The sequence below is a fragment of the Pristiophorus japonicus genome, chromosome 22, assembly GCF_044704955.1.
Source record: "Pristiophorus japonicus isolate sPriJap1 chromosome 22, sPriJap1.hap1, whole genome shotgun sequence".
Classification (NCBI taxonomy): domain Eukaryota; kingdom Metazoa; phylum Chordata; class Chondrichthyes; family Pristiophoridae; genus Pristiophorus; species Pristiophorus japonicus.
The window spans coordinates 48,943,988-48,965,407 of record NC_091998.1 but is presented as its reverse complement, the minus strand read 5'-3'; the positions used below and the strand labels follow the sequence as shown (position 1 = coordinate 48,965,407).

The 21,420-nt window shown below is 49.5% G+C and overlaps 1 protein-coding gene across 8 annotated transcripts in view; it reads left to right on the top strand.

Annotated features, from left to right (window-relative positions):
* Positions 1-21,420, top strand: part of LOC139235022 (netrin receptor UNC5D-like) — a 664,622-nt gene that overhangs the window by 352,726 nt on the left and 290,476 nt on the right. For all 8 annotated transcript variants that reach the window (XM_070866105.1, XM_070866104.1, XM_070866107.1 and 5 more), the window contains one exon: positions 16,447-16,662. In XM_070866105.1, the coding sequence (XP_070722206.1) occupies positions 16,447-16,662 (216 nt within the window). The remainder of the gene's footprint in view (positions 1-16,446; positions 16,663-21,420) is intronic.

Below are 21,420 nucleotides of genomic sequence, written 5' to 3'. Positions count from 1 at the left end.
ACAGATTAGAACATAGGAACATAAGGGGCCATACGGCCTCTCGAGCCTTCTCCGCCATTCAGTAAGGTCATGGCTGATTGTCGGATTCAACTCCACCTTCCCGCCCGATCCCCCTATCCCTTGATTCCTCTGGCAGCCAAAAGTATATCGATCTCTGTTGTGAACAGTGTCAGCCGGGGCTCAGTGGGCAGCACACTCGCCTCTGAGTCAGAAGGTTGTGGGTTCAAGTTCCAGTCCAGGGACTTGAGCACATAAATCCAGGCTGACACTCCCAATGCAGTGCTGCGGGAGTGCCGCACTGTCGGAGGTGCCGTCTTTCGGATGAGATGTTAAACCGAGGCCCCGTCTGCCCTCTCAGGTGGACGCAAAAGATCCCATGGCACTATTTCGAAGAAGAGCAGGGGAGTTATCCCTGGTGTCCTGGCCAATATTTATCCCTCAATCAACATAACAAAAAACAGATTATATGGTCATTATCACATTGCTGTTAGTGGGAGCTTGCTGTGCGCAAATTGGCTGCTGTGTTTCTCACATTACAACAGTGACTACACTCCACAAAGTACTTCATTGGCTGTAAAGTGCTTTGAGATGTCTGGTGGCCATGTAAGGTGCTATATAAATGCAAGTCTTTCGTTTGCATATACTCAATGACTGAACATCCACAGCACTTTGGGGCAGAGAATTCCAAAGATTCACCACCCTATTAAATGACAAAAGAGATGATGGTGCAAGGCAAAAAGGAGGTGGTAATGGAACACGTAAAGAAACAAAAGCTGTGTCTCGAGGAGGTGTAAATGGCAACAGCAGAATCAGTACCACTGCCTGCTGTCTGAAAAAATGGGAGCAGTGGTTCTAGTCTGAAACTGTTGAACTCAGTGTTAATTCCGGAAGGCTGCAGAATGCCTAATTGAACTTCCCTTATGCTCCATTGGAGCAGTGTAACCGGCCGAGGACGGAGAGTTCAGAGTAGGGGTGGGACGGAGAATTAAAATCATCATGATCGTAAGCAGTCCCTTGAAATAGAGGAAGACTTGCTTCCACTCTAAAAATGAGCTGTGCAGTCCAATACAGGAGCCACAGTCTCTGTCACAGGTGGGACAGACAGTGGTTGAGGGAAAGGGTGGGTGGGACTGGTTTGCCGCACGCTCTTTCCGCTGCCTGCGCTTGATTTCTGCACGCTCTCGGCGACGAGAGTCAAGGTGCTCAGCGCCCTCCCGATGCACTTCCTCCACTTAGGGCAGTTTTGGGCCAGGGACTCCCAGGTGTCGGTGGGGAGGTTGTACTTTATAAGGAGGCTTTGAGGGTGTCCTTGTAACATTTCCTCTGCTCACCTAGGGCTCGCTTGCCGTGTAGGAGTTCCGAGTAGAGCGCTTGCTTTGGGAGTCTTGTGTCAGGCATGCGAACAATGTGGCCCGCCCAGCAGAGCTGGTCGAGTGTGGTCAGTGCTTCGATGCTGGGGATGTTGGTCTGATCGAGGACGCTAACGTTGGTGCGTCTGTCCTCCCAGGGGATTTGCAGGATCTTGCGGAGACATCGTTGGTGGTATTTCTCCAGCGATTTGAGGTGTCTATTGTATATGGTCCACGTCTCTGAGCCATACAGGAGGGCGGGTATCACTGCAGCCCTGTAGACCATGAGCTTGGTGGCAGATTTGAGGGCCTGGTCTTCGAACACTCTTTTCCTCAGGCGACCGAAGGCTGCGCTGGCGCACTGGAGGCGATGTTGAATCTCGTCGTCGATATCTGCCCTTGCTGATAATAGGCTCCCGAGGTATGGAAAGTGGTCCATGTTGTCCAGGGCCACGCCATGGATCTTGATGACTGGGAGGCAGTGCTGTGCGGCGGGGTCAGGTTGTGGAGGACCTTTGTCTTACGGACCGAGAGATCAGAGTGGGGGTGAGACAGACAATTAAAAGTGACAGGCGACCAGAAGCTCGGGGTCAAGCTTGTGGACAGAACAGAGGTGCTTCGCAAAGCAGTCACCCAATCTGCGTTTGTTCTCCCCAATGTAGAGGAGACCACATCGTGAGCGGCGAACACAGTGTGCTAAATTGTAAGAAGGACAAGTAAATCGCTGTTTCACCTGGAAGGAGTGTTTGGGGCCCTGGACGGTGGGAAGGGAGGGAGTGAAAGGACAGGTGTTGCATCTCCTGAGCTTGAATGGGAAATATTGTGTCTGTAAGCACTCGAATAATGACTCTACGAGGTAAGGTATTGCACTTGAACTGTTGTGACCTTAGTCCATTTATTGTAGCTCCTGAATGAGGGTACAGTAAGGTGAGCTCCCTGTTATACCTGGTTACCTGCAGTGTGCAGGTGACCTCTGGGTCTCCACCAGTTGCACCCTCTGGTGGTACAGGCATAATGTATATAGCGTGGAGATACATTAAGTGGTCTAATGTAACTGTACATTAAGTGTACAGTGTATATACATACACAACAGGAAGGTGCGGTGGGAAAGGGGAGCAGGCAGAGCACAAAGCAGTGCCCGGCTGAGTAATTCCAGCATTTACTATTTATGTGTCAGCCTGTCTTTATTCAGGATGGAGACTGCACAGTGCTGTTGGAGCAGCACTGGTTTGACACACTCTGTTTATATTGTTAACTTTTTTCGGATGGAGCTGCACATTATGAAAAGAAACAAGTTTGGTTTTATTTATAGAGGTAATTCAGTGCCAGCAGCTGGAAGCTAAGTACTTACTGCACCATCATTGACTGAAACGCCTTAAAGCCCCGCTACCTAATTACATCGCAAAGTGACAGCCATCCCCGCTGTTTATTTTTTGAATGGTTAAAATAAGCCTTGCATTATGTTTGTGTCAGCTTATCATATCAACCAGAAATATCTCGGGACGCTTCACAGGCAGTGAATTACCACTAAGTGGAGTGTCGGCCACAGTGTCGACAAACTGTCCCATGGACCACAGTTAACTCAATGGCCTCAGAGTCAGTGTGTGGCACTGACAGCCGTGGCTCAGTGGGCAGCACACACTCACCTCAGAGTCTCGAAGGTTGTGGGTTTGAGTCCCACTTCAGCGCATAAAATCCAGGCTGACACTCCCAGTGCAGTGCTGAGGGAGCGCCGCACTGCCGGAGGTGCCGTCTTTCGGTTGAGACGTTGAACCGAGGCCCTGTCTGCTCTCTCAGAGGGATGTCTTCCTTGAGCTCCAATTGTACTTCATTGGAACAGTGTAAAAGGGGGTGGGACGGAGAATTAAAAGGGCGAGTGACAATATACTCAGGGCCACCTCGTGGCACTATTTCAATGAAGAGCAGGGGAGTTTTCAGCAGTGTCCTAGGCTCAGTATCGATCCCTCAAAATCATTAATACAGATTATCTGGTTATTATCACATTGCTGTTTGTGGGAGCTTGCTATGCGCTAAATTGGCTGCCACGTTTCCTATATTACAACAGTGACTACACTTCAAAAAAGTTCTTCATTGGCTGGAAAGCGCCTTGTGATGTCCAGTAGTCGTGACAGGTGCTATACAAATGCAAGACTTTTCTATCTCTTTTAAAGCAGGTTGGCGGCAACCTCACCCAGTGTAGAGAGAAACCGAGGGGTACATTACCCCTCACCCAGTGTAGAGAGAAACCGAGGGGTACATTACCCCTCACCCAGTGTAGAGAGGTACCAAGGGGTACATTACCCCTCACCCAGTGTAGAGAGATACCGAGGGGTACATTACCCCTCACCCAGTGTAGAGAGAAACCGAGGGGTACATTACCCCTCACCCAGTGTAGAGAGGTACCGAGGGGTACATTACCCCTCACCCAGTGTAGAGAGAAACCGAGGGGTACATTACCCCTCACCCAGTGTCGAGAGAAACCGAGGGGTACATTACCCCTCACCCAGTGTAGAGAGAAACCGAGGGGTACATTACCCCTCACCCAGTGTAGAGAGAAACCGAGGGGTACATTACCCCTCACCCAGTGTAGAGAGGTACCGAGGGGTACATTACCCCTCACCCAGTGTAGAGAGAAACCGAGGGGTACATTACCCCTCACCCAGTGTAGAGAGAAACCGAGGGGTACATTACCCTTCACCCAGTGTAGAGAGGTACCAAGGGGTACATTACCCCTCACCCAGTGTAGAGAGATACCGAGGGGTACATTACCCCTCACCCAGTGTAGAGAGGTACCAAGGGGTACATTACCCCTCACCCAGTGTAGAGAGGTACCAAGGGGTACATTACCCCTCACCCAGTGTAGAGAGGTACCGAGGGGTACATTACCCCTCACCCAGTGTAGAGAGAAACCGAGGGGTACATTACCCCTCACCCAGTGTCGAGAGAAACCGAGGGGTACATTACCCCTCACCCAGTGTAGAGAGAAACCGAGGGGTACATTACCCCTCACCCAGTGTAGAGAGAAACCGAGGGGTACATTACCCTTCACCCAGTGTAGAGAGGTACCAAGGGGTACATTACCCCTCACCCAGTGTAGAGAGATACCGAGGGGTACATTACCCCTCACCCAGTGTAGAGAGGTACCAAGGGGTACATTACCCCTCACCCAGTGTAGAGAGGTACCAAGGGGTACATTACCCCTCACCCAGTGTAGAGAGGTACCGAGGGGTACATTACCCCTCACCCAGTGTAGAGAGAAACCGAGGGGTACATTACCCCTCACCCAGTGTCGAGAGAAACCGAGGGGTACATTACCCCTCACCCAGTGTAGAGAGAAACCGAGGGGTACATTACCCCTCACCCAGTGTAGAGAGAAACCGAGGGGTACATTACCCCTCACCCAGTGTAGAGAGGTACCTAGGGGTACATTACCCCTCACCCAGTGTAGAGAGGTACCGAGGGGTACATTACCCCTCACCCAGTGTCGAGAGAAACCGAGGGGTACATTACCCCTCACCCAGTGTAGAGAGGTACCGAGGGGTACATTAACCCTCACCCAGTGTAGAGAGGTACCGAGGGGTACATTACCCCTCACCCAGTGTAGAGAGGTACCAAGGGGTACATTACCCCTCACCCAGTGTAGAGAGAAACCGAGGGGTACATTACCCCTCACCCAGTGTAGAGAGATACCGAGGGGTACATTACCCCTCACCCAGTGTAGAGAGGTACCGAGGGGTACATTACCCCTCACCCAGTGTAGAGAGGTACCGAGGGGTACATTACCCCTCACCCAGTGTAGAGAGGTACCGAGGGGTACATTACCCCTCACCCAGTGTTGAGAGGTACCGAGGGGTACATTACCCCTCACCCAGTGTAGAGAGAAACCGAGGGGTACATTACCCCTCACCCAGTGTAGAGAGGTACCAAGGGGTACATTACCCCTCACCCAGTGTAGAAGGAAACCGAGGGGTACATTACCCCTCACCCAGTGTAGAGAGAAACCGAGGGGTACATTACCCCTCACCCAGTGTAGAGAGGTACCGAGGGGTACATTACCCCTCACCCAGTGTAGAGAGAAACCGAGGGGTACATTACCCCTCACCCAGTGTCGAGAGGTACCGAGGGGTACATTACCCCTCACCCAGTGTAGAGAGGTACCAAGGGGTAGATTACCCCTCACCCAGTGTAGAGAGATACCGAGGGGTACATTACCCCTCACCCAGTGTAGAGAGGTACCGAGGGGTAGATTACCCCTCGCCCAGTGTAGAGAGATACCGAGGGGTAGATTACCCCTCGCCCAGTGTAGAGAGATACCGAGGGGTAGATTACCCCTCACCCAGTGTAGAGAGGTACCGAGGGGTAGATTACCCCTCACCCAGTGTAGAGAGGTACCGAGGGGTAGATTACCCCTCACCCAGTGTAGAGAGATACCGAGGGGTAGATTACCCCTCACCCAGTGTAAATTGAAAGAAGTACAAGTAAATCGCTGATTCACCTGGAAGGAGTGTTTGGGTCCCTGGGCGGTGGGAAGAGGAGGGAGTGAAAGGGCAGCTCTTGCATCTTCCTGCGCTCGCACGGGAAGGTGCCGTGGGAAGAGCAGTGGGCGCAGCACCAAGCAGTGCCCTGCTGAGTATTTGGGGTATTTCCTGTTAATTTGTCAGCTTGTCTTTATTCTTTTCCATGGAGGAAGATTGCTGGAACTGCACTGGTCCCACACTCTCTGTTTATACTGTTAACATGTTTCAGATTGAACTCTTTGCTAGGGTCCCCTAAACTCTAATTGACTTTACAGAGAGGGCTCTGGCAGTGCGGCAGTATTGACAGGGGGTCCCTGGGGGTGTGTCGGTATTTACAGGGGGTCCCCGGGGGTGTGTCAGTATTTACAGGGGGTCCCCAGGAGTGCGTCAGTATTAACATGGGGTCCCGGGAAGTGTGTCAATATTTACAGGGGGTCCCGGGAAGTGTGTCAGTATTTACAGGGGGTTCCGAGAGTGTGACAGTATTTACAGGGGGTCCCCGGGAGTGTGTCAGTATTTACAGGGAGTCCCTGAGAGTGTGTCAGTATTTACAGGAGGTGCCCAGGAGTGTGTCATTATTTACAGGGGTTCCCCGGGAGTACGTCATTATTTGCAGGGGGTCCCCGGGATCTGTCAGTATTTACAGGGGGTCCCCGGGAGTGTGTCAGTATTTACAGGGGGTTCCCAGGAGTGTGTCAGTATTTACAGGGGGACCCGGGAGTGTGTCAGTATTTACAGGGGGTCCCCGGGAGTGTGTCAGTATTTACAGGGGGTCCCCGGGAGTGTCTCAGTATTTGCATGGGGTACCCGGGAGTGTGTCAGTATTTACAGGGGGACCCCGGGAGTGTATCAGTATTTACAGGGGGTCCCCGGGGGTGTGTGTCAGTATTTACAGGGGGTCCCCGGGGGTGTGTCAGTATTTACATGGGGTCCCCGGGAGTACGTCAGTATTGGCAGGGGGTCCCTGGGAGTGTGTTATTATTTGAATGGGGTCCCCGGGAGTGTGTCAGTATTTACAGGGGGTCCCCGGGAGTGTGTCAGTATTTGCAGGGGGTCCCTGGGAGTGTGTCAGTATTTACAGGGGGTCCCCGGGAGTGTGTCAGTATTTACAGGGGGTCCCCGGGGGTGTGTCAGTATTTACATGGGGTCCCCGGGAGTACGTCAGTATTGGCAGGGGGTCCCTGGGAGTGTGTTATTATTTGAATGGGGTCCCCGGGAGTGTGTCAGTATTTACAGGGGGTCCCCGGGAGTGTGTCAGTATTTGCAGGGGGTCCCTGGGAGTGTGTCAGTATTTACAGGGGGTCCCCGGGAGTGTGTCAGTATTTACAGAGGGTCCCCGGGAGTATGTCAGTATTTGCAGGGGGTCCCTGGGAGTGTGTCAGTATTTGAATGGGTTCCTGGGTCTGTATTAATATGTGCAGCGCCTCTCCCAACAGAAAAATCTGAAAAGTACTGGCTTAGTCAGCCGAGGCCCAAGAGCGTAATCTCTTTTTCTGGGCTGAGGTGTGCGGAGATGCTCATCGTGTTCCGGGAGAAAAGGGCCGACCGAGTCTTGCCTTTGGCCAGGTAGCACTGGTTTCTGATTCCAATCTTGCCGATCGTACCCCCGCAGCGTAGCTGTGTGATGAAAGTGGCAGCACTACGGCCTCAGGGTGTGAAGGGCAAATGAAGGCCTCTCAGGCAGAAAACAGGCCCATGAGTGCTGGTAAGTGGCACATCTCATCAAATTGAAATGAAGGTGTTACGCTTCTCCTGAATAAATAAAGAATAAACAAATATATTTGACCGTGAGCAGTGCCTCGTATTGCAAGAACTAATTTTTGGTCGGTTTTCTTTTGTGCCAGAAAATAAAAAGGGTTGTTTTGAAGGATTCAAATCATCAAGCGAGATCTCAGAAAGACTGCCGCTGGTTAGTAACAGGCGGTGGGCGGGATTTTCGGTTGGAGGGTTCTTCGGGCGGTAATGGCGTTGGGGCAGTAAATTTAGCACCGATAAATGGTTTGTATCTGCAGCCGCAAAATTCGTCAGCTGGTTGTCATCGTCATCATCATAGGTAGTCCCTCGGGGATTTGCTTCCACTCTTAATACGAGTCCTTAGGTGGCTGAACAGTCCAATGCGAGAGTCACAGTCACAGGTGGGACAGATAGCCGTTGAGGGAAGGGGTGGGTGGGACAGGTTTGCCGCACGCTCCTGCCGCTGCCTGCGCTTGATTTCTGCGTGCTCTCAGCGACGAGACTCGAGGTGCTCAGCGCCCTCCCTCAATGTGGGGCGCTAAGGGAGGCGTCCCACATTTCTCTCAGGGCGCTAGGCCGGCTGAACAAACTGAAAATCCCCAGCTGAAGAGCCGGCATCGGAGCTCCCTGGGGGGGAAAAAGAAATCACGCTCACCTCAGGTCGCCATTACCGCTCTCACTGCAACCGCTACAGCTGGGACTGCCTGTTTTCCCAGGCGTTCCCACCAGGGCGCGCTGCAGGGCGCTATGGATCGGCTGCGAGCAAATATCGAGCCGGTGTCGCAGCCAGGGGGCGCTGCACACCGGCTCGCCTCTCCCGGGGGGTAATGCTCCGCCCCTCCCCCGCATCATCATCATCATAGGCAGTCCCTTAGAATTGAGGAAGACTTGCTTCCACTCTTAACATGAGTCCTTAGGTGGCTGAACAGTCCAATTCGGGAATTACCGTCCCTGTCACAGGTGGGACAGACAGTCGTTGAGGGAAGGGGTGGGTGGGACTGGTTTGCCGCACGCTCTTTCCGCTGCCTGCGCTCGGCGACGAGACTCGAGGTGCTCAGCGCCCTCCTGGATGCACTTCCACCACTTGGGGCCGTCTTTGGCCAGGGACTCCCAGATGTCGGTGGGGATGTTGCATTTTATCAGGGAGGCTTTGAGGGTGCCCTTGCAACGTTTCCGCTGCCCACCTTTGGCTCGTTTGCCGTGAAGGAATTCCGAGTAGAGCGCTTGCTTTGGGAGTCTCGTGTCTGGCACCGAATGTCCCGGCAGGGCGCTGGAAGCCGGCCGACCGCCCGGAAATGCTTCCCCCCTCAACACCCCCCCGCCCCCCCACCCCCCACCTTCACTGCCCCACCGGGGTGAAAAGTGAGGCAGCAACAGAGCGAAAATACAGCCCAGTGTCTCAATCCAGAGTGCAGAAGCACCTCAGTGTCGAAATCTGTGGTACACTGTGGCCTTTGCTGGAACACATTTACGACTGCAGTACTCATTAACAGAGCAACCATGTCAAACATCCTTTTTATGTGGCTCCCAGTGATCGGGGGAGGATCTACCTGGCTTGCCTGGTCTTCTGCAGCTGATGAAGTGGTGCATGCGAGGCAGACAGGACTTGCTGCCCAAACACAGTGCTGCAACTGCAGTGTTAAATATCTTGATGTCCTCCAGAGTGCTGCTACTGAGAACACTCGCTTCTGGAATCTGTTTCCTCCACCCTATCAGGCAGGTCGGGGCCATAAAAGGAGCAGCGAGCAGCGGCCCCTGGACAGCATGGAGGCGTACCGCTGCAAGGTACAGCGCGAGCTGGTGCAGGAGGGCGACGGCAGCGAAGAGTGACGTCATCAAGGTCCAGGTCGGTGATTGGAGCGTGGGCAGGTACAGCAGGAGCGGCAAGGTCGGGGCGAAGGAGCGGCGAGAGGTTGTAGAGGGCCGTGATCGGGGCCCAGGGGAGGCGTGAGTTCAGAGGCCCAGCAGAGACGAGGGCCCAGGGGCAGCATGGGGCCAGCCCACACTGTGCGATATGTGCGCGCACTAGGTCCGTGCAGCAGAGCTTGGTCTCCAGTTGCCTTGGTTAACCCTTGCCACTGGACCAAGACCTCGCTCTGTCGCACCCGTGTGGTGGCTGGTGTGCAACGGCCACCCCACGTTAAAAAAATCAACGCACAGGCATCTTCCACCCTTCAGGATGTAGTTCGGGATCTGGAATATTAGGTCCTTCATCGAAACACCTGTGAAGTCATCCTATTTTGACGTGGAAGCAAGTCATCCTCGTTTCGAGGGACCGCCTATGATGATGATGATGATCAGGCAAATCCTCACCACTCGCTGTGTGAAAATGTTTTCCCTCCTGTCACCTCTGGTTCTGTGTCCAATCACTTTAAATCTGTGCCCTCTGGTTATCGACCCGTCAGCCATTGGAATCAGTTTCCCTCCATTCACTCTATCTTGACCCTTGTCGATTTTGAACAGCTCGTTCACATCTCCTCTTAAGTCTTCTCTGCTCCAAGGAGAACAACACCAGCTTCCCCAGTCTCTCCACATAAATGTAGTCGCTCATCCCCGGAACCGTTCGAGTAAATCTCTTCTGTACCCTCTCCAAGGCCTGCACGTCCTTCCTAAAGTGCGGTGCCCAGAATTAGTGTTTTAGCATAACTTCCGAGGCTTTTGGACTCTGTGTGTGGATCTATTGGTAGGACTGTTGTCTTTGAGTCAGAAGGTTGTGGGTTCATACTCCCACTCCACAGACTTGAGCACAAAAATCTAGCCTGACACTCCAGTGCAGTGCTGAGGGGGCGCCGCACTGTCAGAGGTGCCGTCTTTTGGATGAGAAATTAAACTGAGGCCCCGTCTGCTCTCTCAGGTGGATGTGAAAGATCCTGTGGCACTGTTTCTAAGGAGAGCAGGGGGGAGTTCTCCCCGGTGTCCTGCCCAATATTTATCCCTCAATCAACATAACAAAAAAGCAGATGACCTGGTCATTATCACATTGCTGTCTGTGGGAGCTTGCAGTGCGCAGATTGGCTGCTGTCATTCCTACGTTACAACAGTGACTACACTCCAAAAGTACTTCATTGGCTGAAAAGCGCTTTGGGACATGTCGAGGTTATGTCGGCGCTATATAAATGCAAGCATTTCTTTGTTTCTATTTATAAAGTAATAACTTAAGGTGCCCAGGGGAAGTCCTTTCCACCTTGTTAAAGACCAGATAGATTCTTCACATCTCTCATTCGAAAGACGGCACCTCTGACAGTGCGGCGCTCCCTCAGCACTGCACTGGAGTGTCAGCCTAGATTTTTGTGCTCAAGTCTGTGGAGCGCGACTTGAACCCACAACCTTCTGACTCAAAGACAACAGTCCTACCAATACATCTACATGCAGAGTCCAATTCTCCGTTCATTTGGAATGCACTCTGTAATAGAGCTCCCCTAGTGGACTATTGTGGCAATGCAACTGCTGATGTAAAGAAAATGAAAGACTTATGTGGCAAAGTCACATGATGACAGTGCCTGTTGAGAGCCATCTTGCAGAGAGTGTTCGTTAGTGATGTCGTAAGAATATATCACACGCTCAGATTGGCTGGAGTACCAATGGGGAAGTTATTAAAGAACCCAAACTGGTATGCACCCTGGAAATCCCCAAGCAAGGGCTGGGGCTCTCGTTGAAGATATTTCAGGGACTCTTAAAACCAATACCAGGACTGCACTGAGGACTGGAGGAGGGTGAATGTTATCCGACCATTAATAAGAGAAATGAGATACCAATAAGGAAACAATGGAGAGGTCAGTCGGACCTAGGTGGGGCGAAAATAGTCTAAAAACAGGATGCTAATTGCATTCATTTGAAGACTGCTGAGACCATGCTAGGGAATGCATTTAGAAGCAATAGTGCATATCTTTGAGAAATTAACTGAATTGGTCAGTGAGTTCTGCAGTCCATGATGGAAAGATACCCTCTGGTCGCTATGTGTTCACAACATCGTAAGCACAATGGGATCGCCTCTCTGATTACTATTTCCAACGGATTCTTAAATCTGTTCTCTCAGAATACATTTACTGTTTAATTAGAAATGGCATAAGAAGAACATAAGAAATAGGAGCAGGAGTCGGCCGTTTGGCCCCTCGAGCCTGCTCCGCCATTCAATAAGATCGTGGCTGATCTGAACCTGGCCTCACCACTTTCCTGCCCGCTCCCCACAACCCTTGACTCCCATAGCATTCAAATATCTGTCTATCTCCACCTTGAATATAATCAGTGACCCAGCCTCCACAGCTCTCTGGGGCAGAGAATTCCAGGGGTCCGAGGGTCCTTCAGGCAAACACAAGGAAACCTTCCCATCCTGTTGATGATGTTGCAGATACACAGTGCCCAGATCACTTCTCTCCTCGGGGTAACTTACATGGATTTGCAGAAAATATTAAGCAAGGCCATGCTGGTGAAGCTTTCAAAAGAGATAAAGGTTTGTGGTTAAAGGGTATATAAAAATCAGACAGATTTGCATTTATATGACGCCTTTCACGACTTCAGGACGTCCCAACGCACTTTACAATCAATTAAGTAATTTTGAAGTGTAATCACTGCTTTAATGTAGGAAACGCAGCCGTCAATTTGCACAAAGCAAGCTTCCACAAACAGCAATGACTTGATAATTTCTTTTATTGAGTGATCTTAGTTGGGGAATAACTATTGGCCAGGACACCGGAGATAGCATCCCTGCTTTTCTTTGAAGTAGTGCCAGTTTAACATCTCATCCAAAAGACGATACCTCCGACAGTCCAGCTCTCCCTACACTGGAGTGTCAGCCTAGATTTTTGTGCTGAAGTGTCTGGAGCGGGACTTTGAACCGACAACCTTCATGACTCAGTGTGCTACCCACTGAGCCACATCTGACACTCCTTACATCCCTTTCTAGTTTATTCACAAGGCACTCAAACTTCAAAAGGACATTGATCTGTTGGAGAGATTTCAGTAAAAGGTTATCTTGTTGAATCGGTGGCTTAGAGCTTGGCGTTGTTGAGAGAGTTCCTTCATGGAACTGCTTCACGGCAAACGAGCCAAAGGTGGGCAGAGGAAACGTTACAAGGGCACCCTCAAAGCCTCCCTGATAAAGTGCAACATCCCCACCGACACCTGGGAGTCCCTGGCCAGAGACCCCCCAAAGTGGAGGAAGTGCATCCGGGAGGGCGCTGAGCACCTCGAGTCTCATCGTCGAGAGCATGCAGAAACCAAGCCCAGGCAGCGGAAGGAGCGTGCGGCGAACCAGACTCCCCACCCTCCCTTATCCTCAACGACTGTCTGTCCCACCTGTGACAGGGACTGTGGTTCCCGTATTGGGCTGTTCAGCCACTTAGGACTCATTTTAAGAGTGGAAGCAAGTCTTCCTCGATTCCGAGGGACCGCCTATGATGACGATTGAGAGAGATTTATAGGCTTAGAAATCAGCCTCCTTAGCGCCTCCCGTTGTCGCCTCTGGGCAGCGCTAACGAGGCGCTAACGACTTACCGGCCGGGCGAGAAGGTTGACTCCCACTATACTCGGTGGGAGGTTTGCGGTGGGGGTACGGCGCTTCCCCCCTCCCCTACCCCTGGTTTCCTTCGCCCCGAGATAGTGACATTATCTCCGTGCGCATCACCCCAGGCCCAAACTTCATTCCCGCTCTCTGCAGTATCGCCGGGCGACAACACCGAGAGCTGCAGGAGATATCCATCGGGAGGCCGGGCGTTTCGGGGGCGATGCTTATAAAGGCGCGATGGCCGAGATAAGTGGAAAAAAGAAATCAAATATCTACTTCAGTTCCTTTCCTTGGTTCCTGCCCTCGATCGATCAGCCCGGAACTCTGCTGCAGCGCATCGGGCTGATCGGGATAGGGTTAGGGCTTGGTTTAGGGCTACCATCGAGATGAAGGTAAGTCTTTTGCAGAGCCTGCATCCATGGTCCTCCCCTTTAAGGGAGGCAAGGAGCTCCTAAAATTGCTGCCAGGGGGTAAATAGGTTAACACACGGACCCTGTATTTCGGGTGTTTTGACTTGTTAAGGGCTCGTTAAAGACCAATTGAAGGGCATCAACCTAAATTCCCAAATCTTGACGTCTAACAGAAAATAATTCTTTGACGGCTGTTGAGAGCTGGCATTTCGACAGCGGAAGGAATGGGAAGGTGTGAGAAGTGACCTGAAACTGAGACAAGATGGTACATGAGACTGTCGGAAAATGCACAGAGCGGTAAAACACGGTGTCAATAAATCCAGTCTGTCCTGATGGGGAAGTGCTGCGTACACGGCCAACACCACCACATGGCTCCGTGTCTTACCATGGATCTCAAGCCAATCTGTCAATGTTGCTGTGATGCAGCAGATCTGCATTTGAAAGAAAGAAAGGAAGACTTGCATTTATATAGCGCCTTTCATGACGTCTCAAAGAGCTTTTACAGTCAATTGAATACTTTTGGAGTGTTGTCACTGTTCTAACGTGGGAAATGCAGCAGTCAATTTGCACACAGCAAGCTCCCACAAACAGCAATGTGAAAATGACCAGATAAGCTGTTTTTTGTTATGTTGATTGAGGGATAAATATTGGCCAAGACACTGGGGATAACTCCCCTGCTTTCCTTCGTAATAGTGGCCATGGGATCTTTTACGCCCACCTGAGAGAGCAGACAGAGCCTCGGTTTAATGTCTCATCCAAAAGACGGCACCTCCGACAGTGCGGCACTCCCTCAGCACTGCACTGGGAGTGTCAGCCGAGATTTTTGTGCTCAAGTTCCTGGAGTGGGACTTGAACCCACCTTCTGACTCAGAGGCGAGGGTGCTGCCCACTGAGCCCCGGCTGACACTGAAAAGGAAGGTTTGAAGAAAAGTAGCTTCAAGTTTTTATTAAATTGTGAACTTTGCATTGTGACTGATTACGTTCTCAGGATCAACAACAACTTGCATTTATATAGCGCCTTTAACATTGCAAAACGTCCCAAGGCGCTTCACAGAATCAATCATCAAAACAAAATGTGACACCGAGACACATAATGAGATATTAGAACAGGTAACCAAAGCTTGGTCAAAGAGATCGGTTTTAAGGAGCATCTTAAGGAGTGCGTTAAGGAGTTTCAGCCGTGGCTCAGTGGTTAGCACTCTTGCATCTGCGTCAGAAAGTTGTGGATTCCAGGGACTGGAACAGAAAAATCTAGGCTAACACTCCCTGTACAAAGGGAGCGCTGCACTGACGGAGGTGCCATCTTTTGGATGAGACATTAAACCGAGGCCCGTCCGCTCTCTCAGGTGGATGTAAAAGATCCCGTGGCACTATTCGAAGAAGAGCAGGGGAGTTATCCCCAGTATGTTGGCCAATACTTATCCCTCAATCGGCATCACTAAAATACATTATCACAGTGCTGTTTGTGGGAGCTTGCTGTGCGCAAATTGGTTGCTCTATTTCCCACATTACAACAGTGACTACACTTCAAAAAGTACCTCATTGGCCGTAAAGCGCTTTGGGACGTCGTGAAAGGCGCTATATAAATGCAAGTCTTGAAAGGAGGGTCGAGAGGCTGGTGACTGACAGGATTAGCAACACTCACTGCACACAGTGACTTGAAGCAAAGCATGATTGCATTTGATATTTCCGTATAGTTTAGGCTTTGAAGTTAGGGGATCTGCAAAGGATGCTTGCACACGAGATGTATTTATAAACTCTGATGTGTCAAATAGAATCTTACTGAGCTGCCGCTGGTTTGGAAACACTTGCACGTTTTTGTGCCTCTTGGTGAAAAATAGCAGCAAACTTTCAAATATCGTGAATATGTGCTGAGCTATAGTATAAGACAGCCTCACTGTGACATGCACTTAGTTAACTGCATTGGTGGTGGAAGCTGAAAACGTTGGAATTACAGAGCGGGTCTGTCAACATCTGAAAAATAAAATGGGTTACTGTTTGAGATAGAACCCCTCCAACAGAACTGACAAAAAGTCCCAACCCTCAACTCTAACCCATTCTTACTCTTTTCAGATACATTCAAAAGCATTTTTGTCACAATTCCAGTATTTCATAGCATCACAAAAAATTACGACACAGAAGGAGACCGTTCAACCCATCGTGTCCGTGCTGGTCGAAAAAGAGCTCTCCAGCCTAATCCCACTTTCCAGCACTAGATCTGTAGCCCTGTAGCTTACGGCTCCTTACGCGCACATCCAAGTACCTTTTAAATGCGATCTGCCTCTACCACCCTTTCAGGCAATGAGTTCCAGACCCCCACCACCCCCTGGGTGAAGAAATGTCTCCTCCTCTCCCCTCTAATCCTTCCACAGGTTGAACCTCCCTTATCCGGCCTGTTCCGGATAAGGGATTTTTCCAGACGTTAAATTGGATGGTACAGGTACTGAGCAAGGGGATATCAGGGCTGGTTGGCTTGGGGCTGGGAGTGCGGCAGAGAGATCATGGGGACAGGTGGGGGGGCGGTTGATCGTGGGGTCAGGGCCAGCGATTGCCTGACTGGAGTGTCTAGAACTAGGGGGCACAGTCTCAGAATAAGGGGTTGGCCATTTAGGACTGAGATGAGGAGGAATTTCTTTATTTAGGGGGTTGTGAATCTTTGGCATTCTCTACCCCCAGAGAGCTGTGGGTGCTCAGTCGTTGAGTATATTCAAGGCTGAGATCATTCGGTTTTTGGACTCTAGGGGAATCAAGGGATGTGGGTATCGGACAGGAAAGTAGAGTTGAGGTCGGAGAACAGCCATGATCTTATTGAATGGCGGAGCAGACTCGGGGGGCCATATGGCCTACTCCTGCTCCTATTTCTTATGTTCTTAATGTGTCAACTGGTCTTTTCTTCTTCAATATTCACGTTCTGATGCAATGTTCTTCCTCAGCAGGGGGAGGCAATGGCGATAACATACCCGAATCCATACCTGTGGGAACTCTGCCACGTTTCCAGATTGAACCGGAGGATTCCTACATCGTGAAGAATAACCCCATCAAGCTGCGTTGCAAAGCCATGCCTGCCATGCAGATCTTCTTCAAGTGTAACGGAGACTGGGTCCATCAGAATGAACACATGCTGGAAGAAACTGTGGATGAGTACACAGGTAAAGCAGCCTCCTTTGGGCATCGCTGTGTTTGGGTGGTCTGGGAATGGAAAAAGAAAGCAAAAATGAGAGCGAGAGAGAAAGAAAGAAAGAGTGAAAGAAAGAGAGAAAGAAAGAGTGAAAGAAAGAGAGAAAGAAAGAGAGAAAGAAAGAAAGAAAGAAAGAAAGAAAGAAAGAAAGAAAGAGTGAAAGAAAGAGAGAAAGAAAGAGTGAAAGAAAGAGAGAAAGAAAGAGAGAAAGAAAGAAAGAAAGAGTGAAAGAAAGCAAAATAAAAGAGAGAAAGAGAAGGAGGGAGAGAGAGAAGGAGGGAGAGAGGGAAGGAGGGGAGGGAAGAGGGAAGGAAGGCAAGAGGGAAGGAGGGAGAGAAGGAGCGAGGGAAGGAAGGAAAGAAGGAATGTCTCAAAGCGCTTTACAGCCAATGAAGCACTTTTGGAGTGTAGTCACTGGTGTAATGTGAGAAACGCAGCAGCCAGTTTGTGTACAGCAAGCTCCCACACACAGCAATGTGATAATGACCAGATAAACTGTTTTTGTTATGTTGGTTGAGGGATAAATATTGGCCAGGACACCGGGGATAACTCCCCTGCTCTTCTTCAAAATAGTACCATGGGACCTTTACATCCACTTGAGAGAGCAGATGGGGCCTCGGTTTAACGTCTCATCCAAAAGACAGAACCTCCAACAGCGCAGCGCTCCCTCAGCACTGCACGGGAGTGTCAGCCTAGCCTTTTTTTGTACTCAAGTCCCTTTAATCATCCGAATGTCTCCCAACAAGGTTCCTTTGTGCACATCAACGTTAAAGCTCATGGAAATGATTTATCCTCTCCTTTGGGTCATTCAATCAACTTCAAACATTGGTGACTATTGTGAAGGTTCACATTGGTAGAGTTGGCAGTGTGGAGTAATTGTTTATTCAAGATTTTTATGCGTCATCTGAAGCCATGGGACATCAGGCAGTGCTGGGAGACTCCATCCAACACCTTGCCTGGAGGCAGCCAGACTCCACTGCGAGTGAATTATAAGGCAAGACATTCAAACAATCCCCGTGTGCAGTAAACTCTCTTTCCCCTCGCTCCCAATTCTCTCTCTCTCAATACCTTCTCTTATCCTTTCCTGCAATCTATTTGCTTCAAGAGTTCTTTGCTTAAGAAATTCATAGCAACACATTGCTATAAACGACTAGTTGGTTTATTAACAAAGGTTTAACAATCACACTGCACATTACCAGGCTCACAACCACCTGCCTCATCGTAGATCCCCCGAACCCAACTGGCTGAGATTTTATAGAAACATAGAAAAATAGAAAATAGGTGCAGGAGTAGGCCATTCGGCCCTTCGAGCCTGCACCACCATTCAATAAGATCATGGCTGATCATTCACCTCAGTACCCCTTTCCTGCTTTCTCCCCATTCCCCTTGATCCCTTTAGCCGTAAGGGCCATATCTAACTCCCTCTTGAATATATCCAATGAACTGGCATCAACAACTCTCTGCAATAGAGAATTCCACAGGTTAACAACTTTCTGAGTGAAGAAGCTTCTCCTCATTTCAGTCCGAAATGGCTTACCCCTTATCCTTAGACTGTGACCCCTGGTTCTGGACTTCCCCAACATCGGGAACATTCTTCCTGCAACCAAACTGTCCAGTCCCATCAGAATTTTATAAGTTTCTATGAGATCTCCTCTTATTCTTCTAAACTCCAGTGAATAGAGGCCCAGTCGATCCAGTCTCTCCTCATATGTCAGTCCTGCCATCCTGGGAATCAGTCTGGTAAACCTTCGCTGCACTCCTTCAATAGCAAGAACATCCTTCCTCAGATTAGGAGACCAAAACTGAACACAATATTCCAGGTGAGGCCTCACCAAGTCCCTGTACAACTGCAGTAAGACCTCCCTGCTCTTATACTCAAATTCCCTAGCTATGAAGGCCAACATACCATTAGCCTTCTTCACTGCCTGCTGTACCTGCATGCCAACTTTCAATGACTGATGAACCATGACATCCAGGTCTCGTTGCACCTCCCCTTTTCCTAATCTGCCGCCATTCAGATAATATTCTGCCTTCCTGTTTTTGCCACCAAAGTGGATAACCTCACATTTATCCACATTATACTGCATTTGCCCACTCACCTAACATGTGCAAGTCACCCTGCAGCTTTTTAGCATCCTCCTCACAGCTCATACCGCCACCCAGCTTAGTGTCATCTGCAAACTTGGAGATATTACACTCAATTCCTTCATCTAAATCATTGATGAATATTTTAAATAGCTGGGGTCCCAGCACTGAGCCCTGTGGCACCCCACTAGTCACTGCCTGCCATTCTGAAAAGGACCCATTTATCCCGATTCTCTGCTTCCTGTCTGCCAACCAGTTCTCTATCCACGTCAGTACATTACCCCCAATACCACGTGCTTTAATTTTGCACACCAATCTCTTGTGTGGGACCTTGTCAAAAGCCTTTTGAAAGTCCAAATACACCACATCCACTGGTTCTCCCTTGTCCACTCTACTAGTTACATCCTCAAAAAATTCTAGATTTGTCAAGCATGATTTCCCTTTCATAAATCCATGCTGACTTGGACCGATCCTGTCACTGCTTTCCAACTGCGCTGCTATTTCATCTTTAATAATTGATTCCAACATTTTCCCCACAACTGATGTCAGGCTAACCAGTCTATAATTCACCGTTTTCTCTCTCCCTCCTTTTTTAAAAAGTGGTGTTACATTAGCTACCCTCCAGTCCATAGAAACTGATTCAGAGTCGACAGACTGTTGGGAAATGATCACCAATGTATCCACTATTTCTAGGGCCACTTCCTTAAGTACTCTGGGATGCAGATTATCAGGCCCCGGGGATTTATCAGCCTTCAATCCCATCAATTTCCATGACACAATTTCCTGACTAATAAGAATTTCCTTCCGTTCCTCCTTTTCGCTGGACCCTCGGTCCTCTAGTATTTCCGGAAGGTTATTTGTGTCTTCCTTCGTGAAGACAGAACCAAAGTATTTGTTCAATTGATCTGTCATTTCTTTGTGCCCCATTATAAATTAACCTGATTCTGACTGCAAGCAACCTACGTTTGTCTTCACTAATCTTTTTCTCTTCACATATCTATAGAAGCTTTTGCAGTCAGTTTTTATGTTCCCAGCAAACTTTCTCTCATACTCTATTTCCCCCCTCCTAATTAACCCTTTGTCCTCCTCTGCTGAATTCTAAACTTCGCCCAGTCCTCAGGTTTGCTGCTTTTTCTGGCCAATTTATACACCTCTTCCTTGGATTTAACACTACCTTTAATTTCCCTTGTTAGCCACGGTTGAGCCACCTTCCCCGTTTTATTTTTACTCCAGACAGGGATGTACAATTGTTGAAGTTCAGGCATGTGGTCTTTAAATGTTTGCCATTGCCTATCCATCGTCAACCCTTTAAGTATCATTCGCCAGTCTATTCTAGCCAATTCATGTCTCATACCATCGAAGTTACCTTTCCTTAAGTTCAGGACCCTAGTCTCTGAATGAACTGTGTCACTCTCCATCTTAATAAAGAATTCTACCATATTATGGTCACTCTTCCCCAACGGGCCTCGCACAACAAGATTGCTAATTAGTCCTTTCTCATTACACATCATCCAGTCTAGAATGGCCAGCCCTCTAGTTGGTTCCTCGACATATTGGTCTCGAAAACCATCCCTAATATACTCCAGGAAATCCTCCTCCACCGTATTGCTACCAGTTTGGTTAGCCCAATCTATATGTAGATTAAAGTCGCCCATGATAATTGCTGTACCTTTATTGCACTCATCCCTAATTTCTTGTTTGATGCTGTCTCCAACCTCACTACTACTGTTTGGTGGTCTGTACACAACTCCCACTAGTGCTTTCTGCCCTTTGGTATTCCGCAGCTCTACCCATACAGACTCCACATCATCCAAGCTAATGTCCTTCCTTACCATTGCGTTAATTTCCTCTTTAACCAGCAACGCTACCCCACCTCCTTTTCCTTTCTGTCTATCCTTCCTGAATGTTGAATACTCCTGGATGTTGAGTTCCCAGCCTTGATCACCCTGGAGCCATGTCTCCGTAATCCCAATTATATCATATTCGTTAATAGCTGCCTGCGCAGTTAATTCGTCCATCTTATTACGAATACTCCTCGCATTGAGGCATAGAGCCTTCAGACTTATCTTTTTTACACACTTTGTCCCTTTAGAATTTTGCTTCAATCTGGCCCTTTTTGATTTTTGCCCTGTGTTTCTCTGCCCTCCACTTGTACTTTTCTTCTTTCTATCTTTTGCTTCTTCCCCCATTTTACTTCACCCTGTCTCCCTGCATAGGTTCCCATCCCCCTGCCAGATTAGTTTAACCTCTCCCCAATCGCACTAGCAAACACTCCCCCTAGGACATTGGTTCCGGTCCTGCCCAGGTGCAGACCGTCCGGGTTTGTACTGGTCCCACCTCCCCCAGAACCGGTTCCAATGTCCCAGGAATTTGAATCCCTCCCTCCTGCACCACTCCTCAAGCCACGTATTCATCTCAGTTATCCTGCTATTTCTACTTGGTCTCCTAATCTGAGGAAGGACGTTCTTGCTATTGAGGGAGTGCAGCGAAGGTTCACCAGACTGATTCCAGGAATGGCTGGACTGACATATGAGGAGAGACTGGATCGACTAGGCCTTTATTCACTGGAGTTTAGAAGGATGAGAGGGGATCTCATAGAAACATATAAAATTCTGACGGGGCTGGACAGGTTAGATGCAGGAAG